The sequence below is a fragment of the Microchirus variegatus genome, assembly GCF_963457635.1.
Source record: "Microchirus variegatus genome assembly, chromosome: 5".
In the NCBI taxonomy this organism is placed as follows: domain Eukaryota; kingdom Metazoa; phylum Chordata; class Actinopteri; order Pleuronectiformes; family Soleidae; genus Microchirus; species Microchirus variegatus.
This window is the reverse complement of record NC_139806.1, coordinates 14,776,141-14,795,314: the sequence shown is the minus strand read 5'-3', so window position 1 is coordinate 14,795,314 and position 19,174 is coordinate 14,776,141. Positions and strand designations below refer to the sequence as shown.

General features: G+C 40.2%; 3 protein-coding genes across 3 annotated transcripts in view; 1 reads left to right on the top strand and 2 right to left on the bottom strand.

Annotated features, from left to right (window-relative positions):
- Positions 1–4,436: 4,436 nt before the first annotated feature.
- On the bottom strand, positions 4,437–5,227 carry LOC310927249 (uncharacterized protein; the record flags this gene model as incomplete). The annotated part of the gene is made up of 2 exons (XM_083889543.1): positions 4,437–4,672; positions 5,023–5,227. The coding sequence occupies 2 exons, from the start codon at positions 5,225–5,227 to the stop codon at positions 4,437–4,439; spliced, it is 441 nt and encodes a 146-aa protein (XP_083745669.1).
- Positions 5,228–11,099: 5,872 nt separating this feature from the next.
- Positions 11,100–14,008, top strand: tm6sf2a (transmembrane 6 superfamily member 2a; the record flags this gene model as incomplete). Its single annotated transcript, XM_083889542.1, has 10 exons — positions 11,100–11,191; positions 11,746–11,849; positions 11,934–12,031; positions 12,127–12,230; positions 12,310–12,392; positions 12,484–12,608; positions 12,806–12,907; positions 13,020–13,112; positions 13,465–13,584; positions 13,799–14,008. The coding sequence occupies 10 exons, from the start codon at positions 11,100–11,102 to the stop codon at positions 14,006–14,008; spliced, it is 1,131 nt and encodes a 376-aa protein (XP_083745668.1).
- A 2,565-nt stretch (positions 14,009–16,573) lies between these two features.
- Positions 16,574–19,174, bottom strand: part of LOC310927246 (neurocan core protein-like) — a gene marked incomplete at both ends in the record, with an annotated part of 29,763 nt that continues 27,162 nt past the window's right edge. Inside the window, 3 exons of the mRNA XM_083889540.1 lie at positions 16,574–16,713; positions 17,561–17,743; positions 18,773–18,917. Of these exons, the coding sequence (XP_083745666.1) occupies positions 16,574–16,713; positions 17,561–17,743; positions 18,773–18,917 (468 nt within the window). The remainder of the gene's footprint in view (positions 16,714–17,560; positions 17,744–18,772; positions 18,918–19,174) is intronic.

Sequence of the window (19,174 nt, the reverse complement as noted above, 5' to 3'; positions counted from 1 at the left end):
CAGTTGCTGACACCTAAGTACCTTCACTTTCAAGAAAGACAACAAGTTTTTATCTTGTTTATTCCCCTACTCTGCATACCCTACCACACTTGGAGGCCAACAAGGTATCCACCCAAAGAAGAAAAAAAAATGGACTCACCCTTTGTAGACAGACCTAAAAAGGAAAAGTTAATGCATTACAACTTCTAAGACTTGGAACGGCAGCCCTTCAAGACAAAACATGCATCTTCACAACATATCTACTATAATGTGAACTGCTGAACAGAATCCTATTGTCAGAGCATCTCAACTATTCAATCCAGTCAGTCAGTCGCACACTTCTTTCAGACAAGCTGCCAGAGAACTTCAAACACTGCATCAGTCACGCACCTCATTCTTTCAAATCACTCGCTCAGCAGTTCCACAAAAACATAACCAACAAGGACCAGACTTTAACCAGGAACATGCAAAACCAACCTGTGGTAAATGCTCCATGTATAACCCTCAGCTATGACAGATGGAAAGCTGGAGAATAGAAAGAACGTGGCCATGATGGACAATACAGATAGATATAGGCCATGCAGTGGCCAAGAAAGAGTGGGGACACAGCGGCCACCCATAATTAAATCATGACACCTTACTATTAGAAGAATCTTCATGAAGATCAATCTGGGGAGAAAAAATATATAGTTCCTGTTATAAGTGAAAAATAACTATGTCAGGTGTTCTAGTGGTTGTATGAGGTACACACATGGTTCACCGAGCCTGAGATATAAAGACCATTTCAGTAAAAAGATTGCTGCCAGCACAAATTCTATATAATCTTAAACATGGATATAAATCAGTGAACATATCATTTAATAGGGTCTGTTATGCTCTCTCCCACTCCTAAGTCCATAGAGAAAACTAGTGATTTTACATCACAGCACACGTCATTGGTCCGCTGCTGCCTCCATCAGTAAGTTATTGTGTTACTTTGTGACTAAAGAGCAGGGTTTCTCACTCCTGGTCCTGGGGAGGAGTGACAGTGGCTCCCCAGGACCAGGAGTGAGAATCCATGTACGTTTAGACTTTTTTTTTTTTTTTTTTAAACCAATGAGCGAGAAAACGGAAATACCATTGTTTTTCATTTTTATCCATAAACGAAAAAACAGTTTTTGTTGCCAAAATATAAAAGAAAAAGTAACGAGAAAACCAAATTCAAATAAACAGCCCAATTTTGTTTTGACAATTTATTTTGCTTTTTTTTTTTTACATCTGAGGAACGAAATTAGAGATTAGATAGACAATTAGTGATTTTCACCCTCTCTACCAGTAGGTGGCAGTATGAGAGTATTTAACTGTATGCCTGTTTGATCATAGGAATATAAATATCCAGGTTTTAAGATCACAGCTACTTTAAAAAAGTATTATTAGTCAATCAGTGATCAAACTAAGCGTTCATATCCTAATTGGAGGTAATGCTATATGCTGAATATACACCAGTGGTTAAATTATACACATTCTCTGAGTAGAGAAGAATATTACAAACTAAAATGTATGGCCTTGTTTTTCATGTTCGAGTCAAAATGTTAAACACCTCATGACAACCTGAAACGTAAATATAACACTGTAGACAATCTACACTGTGGCTGGTCACTGTATCGTCTCAGCTCACAATGTATTTGGAGACTTGTTTGCATTTAATTACCGTTGTTTTTAGTTTGCCATGCTCCTATATGAATGCTATTGCACCCTATGTGACAGAACATTAAATAGGAGCTCAAAGGCTTGATTGACATCACTAGATATTTTCAGCATTTGAAGCCTGTTATGTTATTTTAGGCTTATGTTATTTTATTTTACACTGGTGGAAAAAGCTACCCAACAGTGAAACAAAGAAATGAGCTAAATAGATTTATGTTAATTAGCCATAACATTTTCATAAGGGTAGTAAATAGTCACTCACTTTTTGAAAGTCTCTGACTTCTGTATAGGACGGGTCCAACCAGGTCTCCGTGAGCAGGAAGCAGAAGGTTGTTCCTTTAAAAAGTTTGTATTTTAATGACTACATTACATTATATCAAAGACATGTGTATCTGAATCTGCCTTTAAACATTTAACACATTAAAAATAAAACAAATAAATCTTTCCAGTGAAAAACTGGAAATGACCATGAATGCAACAGTGAATTAACATGGCACAGCATTTTAACTTTCAGGTTTCAACCTGTTTTTAGTCTTGTTTTGTTTTTGTCCATTTAGATACTGGATTGGTTAAGTGTTTGAGTTCTGCGCATGTACCAAACATGAAAATAAATCACAGATGAATGAAAATAAAAATGAGTTGCAGACCCATTTGAACCAATGATTTAACTGCTGTGAACTGACAAAATGGCTGCCAATTCAGATAACTGAAATTAACCACAACTGGCTCAAATATTTCTAGTTGGTAGGTACAAAGTATGGGCCACAATAAGCCGAGACTAAATATTGAGCTAACAATTATGCCAGTCAAAGCTGTATTTGAACAAATAAGCAACAATAAGCATACTACATTGATTTTACAATGAAGCACTGCTCCGGTAAAAGATAAAATTGATCAAATGCTACTTGCTACTATAGCAACCAATTAAGCTAACATTAAGCCAACATTACACTGATAATGAGGCCCGGTCAAATAATTAAGCTAAAATTAAGCCAAACATTTAACTTACAATGACGCGTAGCTTGAACCAAAGCTGAAATTAAGCAAATAGCTAAAATTAGGGCAGAATTGAGCTGACAGTGAAGGGCTAAACTTGAGCATATAATTCAGCAAACAGAGCCACCATTAAGATAACTTGATAAAAGTTACTCACCATTCTGAACTGGCCACCAGGCTGGACCAGGTCGAACACCGCCATCTCCTGAAGCCGAGCAAGAGGCCAACTTTTCGGCGTCTGACGTCACGCCGCAGGTAGTTTTCTACTTTTTCATTGTTCTTTTTCAAAGTTCCCTAATTCTTTTGAGACTGTAAGTCGGTTGGCAAACAACGATTTGGTGCATTACCACCGCCTCTCCTCCCGTAACGTTTTCTGAAGTTTTCTGTACTTTTAATTTTGTGACTCTTTTACGCAGCCTCTCTTCAAGGCAACAACACCGGACTGTTGGCCGGAGTAAGCTAAATGAGGAGGAGGAGGAAGCGGAAACAATCAACGGTCATCAGCTGATTGAAAAACACCTGAAGATGAGCAGGTGTGTTGTATGTCACCACTATGAACCACAGCGCCCTCTCTTGGGGGAAAGGTTTCCCTTTACACTCATCATTTATTTTAATCGTGTGGCAAAGATTAGGATTACTTTATTGTGATTACATATGATGACAGGATTTTTTAATGTCATTGATTAGAGAGGGTCAAGGATCACAGTGTTATTCAAATACCCCAAATATCCACTGAAGCAGACTCTTGGGATGTCAGATACTGCCCTCTGCTGGTTTGAATCATACTTACTGTATTCTTTCTCTCCCTAGTTTGTGTGTGGCCAGTTATTATGCTATGATTAAAACTGATATCAGTCTAATATCTTATCATCAATCTCCTCTTTATAATATTGTAAAAGTTCCTGCCTCACTATTATGTACAGTGCCTTAGAATAATATATGTTGTGATTCGGTGCGATACAAATGAAACCATTATTCAGATATGAAAAAAAAAACAATAAGACACAAGGGCATTTGATATATTTAGAACATATTTACACATGTTTTCTCTTCACAAATGTAAACCATGCATAATTCATCAATGTTGCATGTGTATATAACATTAATCATTGCATTATTATTATAATAATAATAATGACATTAGCTAAATGGGTTTGTTTTTCCTTTTGTTTGTTTTAATGCAATATTTTGAACTGTATTCTGTGTTTTTATGTCAATTCCAATATAATAAAATGTAACAAACTGAATAATGATGAGAAAGAAAATAAATAAATATATATATATATATGCACATGTAAGACATACAGTATGTGAAATTGAAACAACTGTTTTATTCCAATTGCTTTTATTCCAAATGTCTTGCATATTAATTAATCAGTCTATGGATGAGCATGAATAGATACTACAGAGACGTACTGTACACATATTCTACTATCAGCTATTAACAGAGATACGCAAGATTGAGATGAGATTTTAAATAATCTGAGATCTAATGGCAATTCATGTATTTTGTAGTGATTGTTCATCTCACACTTTCTGCTCACTGTTGTGTGTGTGTGATTACTGTGCTGTTGTAAATCAGTTACCACAACCAACACTAGATGTCCTTCAAAGACCATCTAAATGTTGCCCCAGCCTGCAGAATAACCCCCAACACAGACCATCATTACACAATAGAAAAATGCAGCAGTATTCATGTATTCATCCCAGATTAAGAAAATAAAATAACAAATAAGTCTTTGAAGAAAACGTGATCCTCCTCATTCATGTCTTCACTAAGTACTCCTTCCAAAAGCCACTCTGGCTCCTGTCTTGGTCGTCTGAGGCTCGGTGGAGATGAACCAGATGGCTGGGGCTTTAATGAAGTCCCTGTCAACATTCTTGTTCTCCTCAGCCCGAGCCATCGCCTCCAGTTCAGGTGAGGTCTCCGGGCACCAGTCAGCCACAAACTTATCCTTTGCCTCGCAGTAGTTGACCACCACTTCCTCAGGCTGCTCTCCAAGCATCCCATCTGGAACACAGCCGGAGAGGAGGAAGAAGAATTAGAATGAGTAGGAGGAAAAAGCTCAGTGAGTGAAATAATTGTGCACTTTCTGTTCTGTTAAGAGCTACAGGTTTAGTTCAGTTATTTTGAACATAATGAAGAACAAAAGTTCATATCAAATGCAGACATACGAATCAAATCAACCGCATTCATTAGCAAAAGAGTGAAATGTGGATTAATTAATCAACACGGCTTCCTTTCGTCAACATTTCATCACATAATCTGTACTTATATACACACTCCTGCACATATCATCTACACCAACATGCATACACACACATTAGAATGCACTGAAGCGCACAGGTGGAGTAACAAACCTGCACAGTCGTGGATGAGGTCTTTGATGAGGTGCCCGATGATGGCATAAAGAACAGACAGCACGATGAAGACAGCCATGAGCAGGTAGAGGACGTATGTTGGCAGGTGGATGGCGTCCCGAGATGGAGGTATATATGACTCAAAAAGCACGGTCCCGTCGTCCGCCTTGTAACGGATATTCAAGCTCTCCACTGGCACGTCCATCGTCGCGTGGTAGTCTTCAGAGATCTCTAATCAGCCAGTGGCCTATCCACTATCTACTGTCCAATATTTCTGTGTGTCATTAAGATGCCCCTGTATAACAAACTTCATTAGCTGTCTTTAAGTTAACCTTCTCATGAAAGCACATCCATATCTCTCACCCTGAAGGTGTTTTCATTTTGTTTCCCTCCCTGTCCGTCTGCTTGTCGAGCTGCTCATTTGGAAAAAAAGATTAGCTGCAGTGGCTTGAGGTCATACAAGGTCAGAGGACTGACTGTGGAAGCAGCTTCCAAAGACATCTATGCTGTCTGTGTGTGCCTCGTTACTGGACATCCAAAACACAGTGAATCTGTAGGAACTGGACTCAAAGTGTTTTCTTGTTGATGACTTTTGGATAACGATTAATAAGAATCTACACAGACATCATTATTGGACAGTAGTTAATATGGCTGATATAGAATAATCCCTGGCATTTATAAGTGAAGGTCACTGCCGCTGACTCAGCCAGGTATTAGAGTGAGGTAAGATGGATTAATGAAAGCAGACAAGACACAACTGTGTGAGTGGGTTGTTTACTGGAGAGAAAGCTTGATCCAGACATCGGAACAGGAAAACAGATGTATTAACATCGGTAACACATTACAGCAACAAGCATGGACACAATGCAAATGACATTTATGGAAAAATGAACAGAAATTTAATTCAATTTCATAATTAAAGTGACTTCAAGTGATGCAATTCACAATCTGCAAATAAAATACATGATAAAATGCATCGACTTTTTCACTGGAGATGTCATTGGAGACAACATTTTCTTGTCAGTTCAGCACAAACTACAACAAGCTTCAGCATCACTACGGCAAAGAGACAACGCTGCACAGCACTGCACTGAAATGAGATGTGACAAAAATGCACTTCAACTACGTTTCGGACTACATTTGATTCACAAAAACTCAGAGGGAAGTGACATAAGGAGTCACAGGGCAGGTGAAGGTCACGCTTCGAGACAGCCTTTTTTCTCCAGGGTACGATGAAGAGATGGCACTTCTCGGTGCCACAGCAGTGGACGGATGATGAAACTCTCCCTCTCCCAGGTGGAAACCGGGCAGCGGGCCATCTTTTTCCCTCTCCATCCTCAGCATGTCTTTTCCCATTAGCGTACTAGAGATAGTCAGTCGTCGCTCTTCTTCACTGTCTGCTCTGCCTTCCTCTGTGTCATCCTCCACTGGTTTGGGACCAAGGATACAGTCTGTGAGGGAGAAATAAAAGTGTTTTCAGTGAGTAATAGTGAGTAATAGTGCGTTTTTAAAGGGGCAATATACATAAAGTTTAATTCAATTACTGTGTGAAGCCTGTAAAGAGTTATGTTATATATTCCATATTATTTAATTTTTTCTGTGGCTCTGGAAGACTAATTTGTAAAAATAATGATGTTGTCGAAACTTACATTTAGAGCCCATTTTCTATGATATAGGGATGTACAGAGTTTTCAAGAACATTGTAGTAGGCATGAAATATCTAATTGAAGTTACAACTGACTTTAATTATGGGAAATAAATGATCTTTGACGAAATGACAGCATGTCTATGTTGCTTAAAGGTACAGTGTGTGAAATTTAGCAACAATTATTGGTGAAATTGCATGTTGCAGCTGAATATCCCTCACTTTACCCTTTCCTTCCAAGTGTATTGGATAACCTATGTAGCCTTCAGTTAGGGTAAACCCAAAAGATGTTTAGTTTGTCCATTGTGGGCTACTGTAAAAACATGGTGGTCCAAAATGGAGGCCTCCATTCTGGGTAAGGTTTGTATATTGATAGAAAAATGAGTGCATCATGTAATAAATCTAAAGCAACTGGCCATAAAATCCTCCTAATATAAGACTCAGGAATAATGTTCATATAACAAACTGAACTCACCAACAACAACAGTACAGAAAATATTTTGCAGACTGCAAATCATGTTTATGTTTTGAAATCATGATTTGGCATGTGGCGCCACCTACCGCCGTCTACCAATCATTGTAGTCAGTAGAGTATCAGCTACCGAGCAACCACGGGTTGCCAGTTACGTCAGAAAACAAAACATAAAAGACCTCGGTATTTTGAATTTGAATGTAGTAACCGTTTTTGGCCACATTCTTACATATGGCACCTTTAAGTATAATAAACTAAATTTGACACATTAGACCTTTAGCAAACTTCTTCATTCAGTTGTTGATGATGTTTTAGTATTCATCTTAATGGTGTAACAGAGAGACAGTGGGACACCTTTCACACAAACCTCGGGTTAAATCTGAAGGAAAGTCATCAAACAAACACGGCCACCAAAAAAGGGGAAGGCGAAGTGTTGACACCACTTTGATTCCACAATATAGAGTAAGAAAAAGGTCTTGGTGACGCCACAAACACACGGACACCAACATGGGGCAGTGGGAAGGACAAGACAGCCTGGGGTTACCTGCCAGGTCATGCATCAAATCTTTAATCAGGTGTCCCACTATTGCGTAAGTGGCCACTAAAACCAACACGACCCCAACCAGGACATAGACCACATTACGTGGCAGAGTTACAGCATCTCTTGCTGGTGGGATGTAGTCCACAAAAAAGGCCTCCTCCTTTCTTCTGGGCAGCTGGAGGAGTCGTCGGTGCTCAAACACCATCTGTGTGAGGTTCAAAAGTGAAGCTCCTCCTGAGGCGTTCAGGGACATAACTGATTGTTGGCTTGTGGGTGATTTTGACTAAAAGATCAGATGCTCCTTTAAAGGGAGAGGCTGGTTGTGACTACGGTGTAATGTTAGTGCCGTTTATTTCATTGTCTTGTTGTAGATCCGAGCTCCATCAGTGGAAAACTGGTGATACAGGTGCATCAGAGGGGACGAGGAGGAGGAGGAGGAGGGTGAAGAGGAACTGAGTATTAGAAGATTTACAACATTTTCTGGAACTCGACTGACAAATGTATTGTTAAAACCATTATCATATTATCTCTCAGGAGCCAATGTCCCCTGTCACAGAACAGTGCTACAAATACATAGTTCACCAGACAAGAAGAATCTCACAGCATAAGTGTGCCACTTCTCCTAATCTGGCGTCTAGACTTAAATCCCAGCACCCCCCCGCTAAGATTTTCAGAAGGAGGGATTCTTCGTAAAAAAAAAATTCCAGTGGAGCAAAGAATGTGAGATGAAGGAGAGGTGAATATAGGACAGACATAGTTAATAGGATTGAGTCTGTCACAGAGTAATATCAGCTTTCCATCTGCAGGGATTAGAGATATGAGTGAGGAGAGGTATAGGCAGTAATATGCCAAAGAGGCTTATGGTCCTCCATGACCATATTGCATATGGATACATAGGATATGTACAGCGTATTACAGTAAAACCATTCCTTTTGTGTTTGAACGGACATAATTTTACGTCATGTGCTTTAACCACCACATTCCATAAATATCGTGTCACATAAATCCACTAATACGGTATGACATTAAATTTTCACGGCTCGTTTCTTGCTTTATAACAGAACAGATGGTGATATTTTAAAACTTCAGCCAGGCAGTAAATATTCCCATGGGTGTATATATCCCTCACTTATCAAAGAGTCACATGACATTAAGAACAAGAAATATGGCAACCAGCCTTTCAATACCGAATACAAAAAAAACACCCCTCCTTACCTTGAAGTCAAGACTTGAAACAGCTTCTCTGCCTTTTTCTTTGCCTTGTGCATGACAAGGACTTTCAAATTAGCTCTAGAAATAACCACAAACATGACAGAAGGTAAAGGTCATGCAAACAAAAGGCTTACCGTAGGGTTAGGTGCTCTCTCATTGGATATCGGGGAAAAAATGAAACCCACCATCAATGATTTTTACTACAAGTAAATTCTGATTTAAAAAAATGCACTTTTATCCATTCATTGTTGCATTGTTTTCTCTAGGATTTAGACTCATCCTCCTTTGGAGACTTTTGCATTTGCAAAAACTGTCTAACGAGGAACTGCCATTCTATGATGGTGATGGCTACATTCGCAAAGAGAATGAACCAAGAGACTGGGTGGAGGCCGTAGTAGAAGGTATGCGTCATGTTGAGTGATGTTAAGAAAGGCAAGTTTGAAGAAAAATCGAGATGGAAGGAAAAACAAATGAGATGAATGTGTGCGACGGAGGGAAAAGCAGTGAGGGGATCTGAATGGTGTCTCAGGATGGAGGTGGTCAGGAGAATAAGGCTGCATCTTCTATGGTAATCCTTGGAAGGATTTGGTTGACTCATGCCACCGTCATAAGCAACACCCTTTCCCCCAGTCAGCGAACAGCAAAACAGAAGATGGAGTTCATTTACAGTAACATCACCTGAGGCGCAGTTTGAGCTGGTGCCAAAAATATTCAATTCACAGACAACAAATCATCAACATATTCTCTTGTGTAAAAGTAAAATAAATGCCAGACTCTACCTGTAACGAGGACTGCCTTCTCGTCTACTGTACCATCCATTCACGTTCTAGAGTTTCTTCAGAAAGCACTACAAGCTGTGCTAGCCTTAAGCAAAATAGCATCTAGTCACTCAGTCAAGTAGGTCCATATTGACAGTGACTCCCTCAGGCCGGGGTGACCACCTTCTTCGGTTTGTCTTCTGGCTCCATCACCCACTTGAGGTAAGCGTCTCCCAGGATGAACATCCAGTAGACGACGGTTAGAGATGTGTTTACAGTCATGATGCCGATGATTAAAGGGTGCCACATCGCGGCGGAATAAGAAGACAATGTCAAAAAAGCTGTGTGGGCGACGGGTTATCTGTACGTCTGTTTGAATCAGTGAGCTTCTTCCCTCTCTGTGTGAACTCCCCACCCCTCTGCTCTCTCTTTCCACTGGTCACTAAGTTTCTGTGGCAACAGCAGCATAATCCTCTTCAGCCGCTTTGTTGCAGAAGATAAAGTTGCATTAGATGAAGGCCTGCTTTATGTTGTTCATCCATAAGATGTTGTTGCATAATGCACATGGTCTTGATCTGCAGTGGCACGAGCCCATATTAATGCAATGAAATCTGACAAGAGATGTAATTATATATGATATGATTTGTTTTAAACAACAAACTAGTCAAACAACAACACAATCCAATCCAGTAATCCAGTCTGAAATGTATGTGCTCTCTCAAATATATAATATAAGAATCCAGAATTAAATCAGACAAGAGACATCAGATGGATTAGTTAATCTTAATCTTACACCAAACAGGACAGATGGCTCCTTAAAAGAACTCCTGGGGCCACAGGAGGCGAGACAACAGTCCAACCTGTGCAATGTGACAATGATTAAAAATGCTAGGGGGGGTTTATCTTAGACTCATCATGTACCAAGAATCCAAATAATAAAGGCAGCTCAGACAAATGGTTCAGGGGCAGAAAGGCGCCTCCAGCAGGTGGCAGTCTCTACTAAAATGCTGAATAGTCCTTGGTGGTCTGGACGATTTACCAGAAACACGTGCCTTTCATGGAGTTTAATGGTAATCAACGCTGTTGATCCAACAGTAACCAAATATTAAATCTATCAAAGACAGATGAATGCACATTTTACGCACGAATCAGCAATCATTAAACTGAACTTTGCGCGCGCGTGTCCTTTAAATCAGTCAGACACAACAGCACGGTTGAACTTTGAGACCTGATAGATAGCAGAACATTGGAGCAGCGGTGCGTTGTTTCATCACAGATCAAAAGCCAACGGACTGACACTCCTTTAAAGTATCCCCTTCCCTTGGCAAGCAGCGGCGGAGAAGACGCTGGTTTCCAACATGCCTCGTTAGGCGCGTGGTTTACCTGGGAATATTATTCTGGACGTTTCTCCTTTTCACCCCCCATTAGGTCACACAATAAGTCTGAACAATGATCCCGCCGGTGGAAGTCTCCGTGTTTCTCATTTCCCTCCTGGCTCCTGGAGTTTTATACACCTTGAACAACATCCCTGCACTTCAGGAGTAAGTGTGTGTGTGTCTGCGTCTGTGTGTGTGTGTGTTCCAGGTATTACGCATATTGAAGAAACCTAAATATGTTTACAAAGTCACATTATGGGGACTTCTCTTTTTTTGTCCCCATTAAATAAATGATTACCTTTTAAGGTGAATATGTTGTATGGTTAGGATGAGGTGGGTTAGAGTAAGTCTCCAGAAAAATTCATGTAAGTGTCTTCTGAAATCGTGTGTGTGTGTGTGTGTGTGTGTGTGTTCCCACTGACTCAGCCTGCTGTCTGGATGCATTGCCCCGTAAATCCACTGATCCACTTAATAGACTTGAGAATAGTCTCATAACCTGGAGTGTCTTGAAATTGGTTGGTTTCACACAAACCAAAATCTGACAAAAGAAACGTTTTTATAGTGATTGTTTTTGGTGCATTTTCTGTTCATCTATCTGAAGTTATTGAAACCTCTGCCATGACTTCGAGTCATGCTGCTCTCAAACATCACCTCCTTGACAGAGTTATTTCGAGTTAAATTCTTGCAGTGCACAATGAGCTCTTACTCTTGTTCCTCAGAACTTTACCTATCCTGGGGATGGGAATGGTCATTTTAGGATCAGTTCTATTGGTCCTCCTCGCCACCGTGCAGCACAAGAAGACAGTGGACCCCTTATTCTATGGTACCGTAAGATAAAGAAACAATTAACGGTATTGTGAAGGATAGAGTGATAATGTAGCAGTTTTGTTTTTGTGTGTTTCTCCAGTGTTTGCAGAGTTCTCCTTCACCTGCATGGTCGGCCTGACCAACGCTTTAGAGCAAGATGGCTTCATCTCTGGCTTCATGGGCTTTTATCTAAAGAAGGTAAGATATCTTACAACATGTTTTGACCCTCTAAAAGATGTTGTCCCGATGTTAAAAGTAAAGGTCGTCTTTGTTATATGTTGCCATCTCGTCAGGGTGAGCCCCATCTGAGCTCTGCCTACGCTGTTATGATGTCTTACTGGGAAGGAATTGTCCACTTTGTCCTCTTCCAAACAATCATCCATCGCATGTTCAAAGGGTAAGCTGTGGTATGAGCTCTATCTCCGTGCGTCTGGAGTCGGCTCTTGATGAAATGTGTCGATTTTCTCTTTATTCAGGAAGTCGTATCGGAGCCTGGGCCTGCTGTGGGCCGGCTCCTCCATCGCCCATCAAATTGTTCTCATTCCAGGAGTCGTCATTGGTGAGGGGCTGCTTGAAGAATCAGTGTTTTGCACTTTTGTGTTACCGTACTGTAGATCACTGAGTCTTGTTTTATCTGCTGATTTGTGCAGGTAAATATGGCTCAAACATTCGGCCAGCCTTTTGGAGGAACGTCCCCTTCTTTTTGGTGCCTTTCTGGGCAGCTTCCCTGCTCTTTAGCAGACCCAGAGAGATGCCCGTTATCACAGCAGACAAGGTAAGTTACACATTAAGAGACATTTACAATATTCTAAATATCTGAATTGTGGTTTTTGGCACATCAAAAAACAATGTTTTTTTTTCTATATAAATCTAATTGGACTATATGTAAACACATGTGCGTTACATTTATTACTGTGACCGACACTAAATCAATCATAGCCCACTTACTGAGAATTGTTGTTTGTTGATAAGATTGCAGAAGAGCAGAAGAAGGGTTTGTTGTCCCGACCGCTCGACCTGCTTTTCTCTCTTCTGTTGATGGGAGCGATGGCCTTCTGTGTCTTCAGAGGCTTTGTGAGTAAAACAAGCATCAACGCTTGTGTTGTTTTTCAGTATTCCTGCCGCCTCAAATCACACTGATGAACGTGAACATTAATGCAGTATCTCTCCACATGCTCTGCTCCAGGTGGTGCTTGACTGTCCTCTGGACACCTGCTTCACCTACATCTATCAGTATGAGCCATATCTCAAAGACCCAGTTGGCTTCCCCAGGGTTACGGTATGTTGTAGTGTTTTTAGCAGTGCTGTATAATTATTTCTCAATCACTTTACTGGAACACGTCCAGAAAATATGGCTCAAAATAAACAGCTTCTACAGGTTAAAGTGTCGAGTATTTAGTAATCATGTGTTTGCCCTACTATTGCATGCTGTAAAACATCAAGGTCTATTTCACCAGTACATTCAAGACATGCTTGAGCATTAAATACACACGTTATACAAGTTAAACACATTGACAGCTTATATATAAGCTGTACACCAAAGTTCAGTCAATCTAAGAGTTTTGCACAGCCCTATATATATTTACAATATACCCTATGTTCTTGCTCATTATTCTGCACACTTCTTTTAGATGCTGGTGTATTCATTTTATGCTGTGCCGCTGCTGACTGTTTTCATCTATGGTCTGAAAACACCTGGGTGCAGCTGGATGTTGGACTGGACTATCTTTTTTGCTGGAGCCATGGCTCAGGTAACTGGTTATGTGCCGTTTTGCGGTTGTAATCTTCAAGATACGAGATATGGCAGGTTTATTATCATGCACAAATAAATTTGACTAAAAAGTTAACCTGCAGGAAAAGAAACATTAGTTTTAAAGAAAAAAGAAATGGGGTTTGAAAACCTTACTTTAAAAAGTAAATAATAAAAATGTCTGATGTCTTATCTTTTGCCATTATTCTCTTCAGAGCCAGTGGTGCCATATTGGTGCATCCTTGCACTCACGCACTCCCTACACGTACCGGGTCCCAGTCGACAAATGGCGGCCTGTTATCGCCCTCAACGTGTTGCTCGCTGCTGTGCCAATTCTGCTGGCGCTGCGCTGCTACACCAATCCTGCCTTTTTTATGAAACCTGTTCCCCAGGGCCAGACCAGCAACGGGAAGAAGAAAGACTAAACGGCACACTGGCCGCACAGACTCTAAAAGAATACCTCACACTGTGACAGGGCTAATGTTTTCTGGGGACTCTCTTAAGTGCTTCAAACACACATTTTCAACCGTAAAACCCGGAGAAAATCAAAAAAAAAAAAAAAAAAAAACATTAATCACAACGAACAGCACTCCCTGCATGGACTATTGGACTCTGATAAGAAAGCAGTAGATGAAGTTGAGGGTTGTGATCATCTTGCACAGCTTTGAGGTGACTCATACAGATACACAGATGGTATCTTCACAAACTACCTGAATATACAGGTTGACGACACACTGCTGGAACATAAGTCAGTAGAGCTTATACTTTGTTTTTACTGATCTAACATTATCAGGATAAATGAACACGACCAATAACTTCCACCTGTTCTATTCTGTCCGTTAATTTGAGTAATTGTAAAGTAATTGTTATCTCAGTGTCTGTTGTAGTTTTTATTTTGTAAAATAAAAACATGGTGCAATATCTCCGAGTCTCTCTGATCATCTGAACTTTTAAAGGTCCCATATTATAGCCTATTTCTCCAAGTTAAACTAGTTCCCTGGTGTCCTAATGAACATGTCTGTAACATGCTTTGGTCAAAAGACCATAAAGATGAAGCACCACAGCAGTTCAATCACCCTGCCAAAACAGCCCTGTTTGCTCGGTTTAGTAGTATCTCTTTAGGTCCACCTTAAAAAAAGTAAAACGAAACTTGAGGGACAGGAAATGATATCAGCCACAGAGGCTACTGGGAGCTAACAGCAGTTGGAAAAGTGATCATTTACAGGCTCTAGCAGACACATTGCCATCATATATCACATGTATCCACTGGACAGATAAATCCACTGAGGCTGGAAGTTTGTGTAGAACTCTGTGCTGCACTGTGGAGCCAAGAATAGAACCTTTCGCGTAATTCCGGTTTTCGGATACCTTTGCTCTCGCCAGCACTCTCGCGTGTTTTGCGGACAAAGCTGAGCTCCACGAGACAACAATTCCGGGAATGTGATGTAGCAATGAGTGTTTTATCTCCTGTACTTAGACTGAGGAGGACCACAAAAAACATGAGTGAGTCATCTTTTTTCACACTTTGCCGACTGATACCTCCAGAGTCCCAAATATAAGGATTTAAATGATTAAAAAGTAGATTTTGCATAATATGATCACTTTAAAGTTGTATAATTTTGTACGAAACACGCTGATGTTCTATGATTCAGCAACGGTTTAATAAATCACGTTCTGCAGAAGTCAATATTGTCCCCATCTGGTGATGTCATTGTGCCCTATGTGCACTGAACTGCTGTCAAACTGATAAGCAGTGAACCAGGGTTCAGACTGCAATGGTCACATGATGTGTTACAACCATGCTTGGTCTGAGAAGTTAAAGGCCAATAAAGTCAAGAATAAACAGTAACCGTATTAATTTTTTTCTCACTTTACTAAGAATGAAATACAACAGCAGGACAAAAAGTCATAAGAACACCGAAAATAGTGGATGACCCATCAAATATCAAAAAGGACCAGAGAAAGGAAAAATTGTGACATTCTACCCAGCATGTAAATATAGCCGTGCAAAGATCAAAAGAATTTAGCAATTCAGATACAATCATGTAGTTACCTCAAGAAAGTATATAGTATAAACCCATCCAAACTAACTGTCACTGGGTTATATGGATTAGTCGAGGGTGCTTTTACATGGAGTTAGACGGCGCCTATTGGATTGGACATGATGATTGACCAAAATCAGCCAATAACAAACACCACGATATTTACAATACAGAGATTAGAGGCAATCAAATGATTCATTTTTGTTACTGATTGATTGTTGGACTTGTATAGAAAAAGGTGTTACATTGGTTCTCTGGAGTTAATAAAGCGTATTCACTTGCAAATGATCCATAATAAATAGTAACAATACACATAAAACAGCAAATGTCAGTAAGATTAAGACAGACCAACTATTCAGTTACTCTATGGAGAGAAAAAGTAACAGCTACAGTACACGTACAAAAAAAGTCAGGGCTACCAAGGACTGAATGCTGTCTTGCATCAATTACATCTGTGCTTGTAAACAGAATACTAGGATGCGAGTCGCGTTTTAAGGTAGAAGAAGTACATTTTTCGAACTTGAAGTGACTCAGCACTTATAGATGCGTCTCTCCTACATGCATACGCTCACACAGGTTCACATACTGCTGCCTAAAGAGGCCTTCAGTTCATAGACAGGTGAAGGATTGACTACACTGAAATGTCTGCGGACGGAGGGCGTTCATTTGAGTTAGCGTTAAGACGGGTTAGTGTTCGCATGGACCTTGGTTAAAGGAAGAGAGATCACAAACAAACAAACAAACAAACAAAGAGGAAAAAAAAGCAATAAAACACCCAAAGTGATTGGATTATGGAGATAAACGCCATGAGACGGTAAGAAAAACCTGTTATCAGTTAAACAGAGAGCGTGATAAAGCAGGAAAAGAAAAAGCGAGCGATAGAAACGACTGTCTTTCTTTAAAGGCCATGGTTAGCACCTAGGCATCGCAGACGTTGTGTTATTTGGTTCAGTAGAAGCTGTGTGTGTCCTCTCTGGCCTTGTGTCCCTCTCCTCCTCCTCCTCCTCCTCCTCCTCCGTGTCTCCTGTGGCTGTGGCGTTCATGGTGCTGATTGTGGTGGTGTCGTCGGTACCGGTGTGATCGCCGGGCTACAAAGAGAAGGGAAACAAAGAAGTTTCGACGCATGAAGAGCAGCTCTGCCCACATTAACAGGAGAAAAAAGAGAGAATGTCAGAGAGTTTTGAAAGAGTATTTATATCCTTTCTAGTATGAGAAGGCCACCGTAGCTTCCTGACACACTTTGGAAAAGGAGGACTTAAAGCCCAATTTACACTCCTGCCGGAGAGCCTGTCGGAGAGCCTCTCTGTCGTCTCCGGCTGCACAAAATATAAGCCTTTGATTACAAACTGCAGTCTCAGGTGTCACTAATTCTTGCACGCTGGACCTTTAACTCTGACTTTTTGTTGCCCCTTCACCTTGACATAAGAAGAGTAAGAAAAGTATGTCCTGTTTGTCTAGGGTAATAATATTTTACATTTTACAATCTGCCATTGTTTTGGAGCCAGTGGCTCACACGACATGGACGCTATTTAAATAAATCTGTATTTTGTGGAATAGAATACTCACGCAGAATACTGGAAGCACAAAAATCCAATATCAGAGAAGTAATTCAATTTGGCTATTGAAAACAAAAATGTGCCAGGTTTTAAATCATACATTTTCGTTCAAATTAAACCAAGGACAATACCATGCAAAAAATGTTCATAGAAAATATAAGAAGCACCAGATTCCAGTGTCCTGTTTAGGAGAATAATGCATGAGTTGCTGAAAATGAATGGGTTTTTCTTTATACATTATTTTCCAAGCAAGATAAATTAGCTATAAAATCCAAAATATTCTTAAATTCTTAAAAGACGCATTGGAATCCAGTTCAAAGAAGTGTGTCCTGTGACACTGAAGCAATCTAATCCAACATATTGGGTAACACTGAATTACACTTTGTGCAGATGATCCTGGGTCTCTCCCAGCTCCCGTCAGCCCGGCAGCGAGTGGTGGGAATGTGACGCTGGTAGAAACCTTCAGCGCACTGGTAGCGCACCACTGAGTGGATGTCATAGTGTGACCTCCGGCGACCTATCAAGTGGGCATTCTCCACTGTGGGCGGAGTCCCGCACAACACTGTCAAAAAAAGAATGAAAGTGTTACTCACTTAAATAATGTAATAATGCAGATAAAAGCTGTATAAACGTTATTACCCCTGTTTGGTAACACCTTATAATAAGTACACACTATTAGCATTAGTTAAGCATTCATAAATATTGAATTCATCATTTATAACGCATGAATACTCATTAGTATGTAGCATGTAACACGACTGCTGGACACACAGAGAGAGGTGAGAGAACAGTCCTTTGTTAGTTGATCAAAGAACTGTTTTTTTGGAAAACATTCATAACTCTATTCATGCGTTATAAATGATGAATTCAATATTTATTAATGCTTAACTAATACTAATAGTGTGTACTTATTATAAAGTGTTACCCCCATGTTTCTATCAATCCAGAATCAAAGAGCACACGACCTTCATGCATATACTAGTCTGGAGTTCCACTTTTACATGTGAATACAAATAAGGCCACAGTCCTTTATTTATTTATTTATTTTTTGCAATGCACAACATCACAGGTGGGTTTTTTGCCTGTAGATGGCAGCATTGTTGCTGTACGTGATTGTTGACGCGCACCGTGGAGGGACCAGAGGAAGGTAATCATGCAACAGACATGGAACACAGCCAAACCACAGAACCCTGAGAGACCACAGCTAGTTTAACAAACACTCAAACTACTTCATACTTTTCTCCCTGTCCTTGTTCATCTTTCTCCATCCTTTTCTATCTCATCCTGTACATCTTCCGTATCGTCAGCTTTCTCACTGATTTCACCAATTACAGCTTGTTGAGTCAGATTAAGAAAGTTGGTTTCCTTGCTTAGTTTTCAACAGCTCAAAATAATTTGTTGTTTGTTGTTCCTGAAGGTTTGTGAGGGAGAAATAATCTCTATTTAAAAGGCACAACAGGTGACCAGCTGGTCGGCAATAACACTCAAGCAACCATATTACATGAAAACAGCCAAATCTCTGCACACGACATGTATAATATATTGAATAAAACCAAACAGTCCATTGAGTCCAGTACTACTTTTGCGGTACCTGTGCCTTTCTTGCAGATGTAGGGCAGGTTGTAGTTGCAGGGCACGTCGTTCCACTTGCCGTCCTCATGGGCAATGGTCACCACGCAGTCCTCGCCACCTGCAAAGAAGTTATCGGGCTGGCTCTCCCTCCAGTTCTCATAAACCTGCACAGGAGCAAACGCCACAATTCAACTGCATTGGTTTCCATGTGTCATTATTATTGCTCTGGAAATATTGCTGATGGTTAATCTTTATAAAAGCAACAATTTCCCCCCATTTTCTGATAAATTGTCCAACTACTGTTGCGGAGATGTGATTATCAGGTGAGACGAGCAAGGATGGAGTTTCAGTGAAGAGTTAAGTTGATAAGCGTTATTGGAAACAGCTCAGATGTGAGGAGAACTGAGACAACGCCAAACAA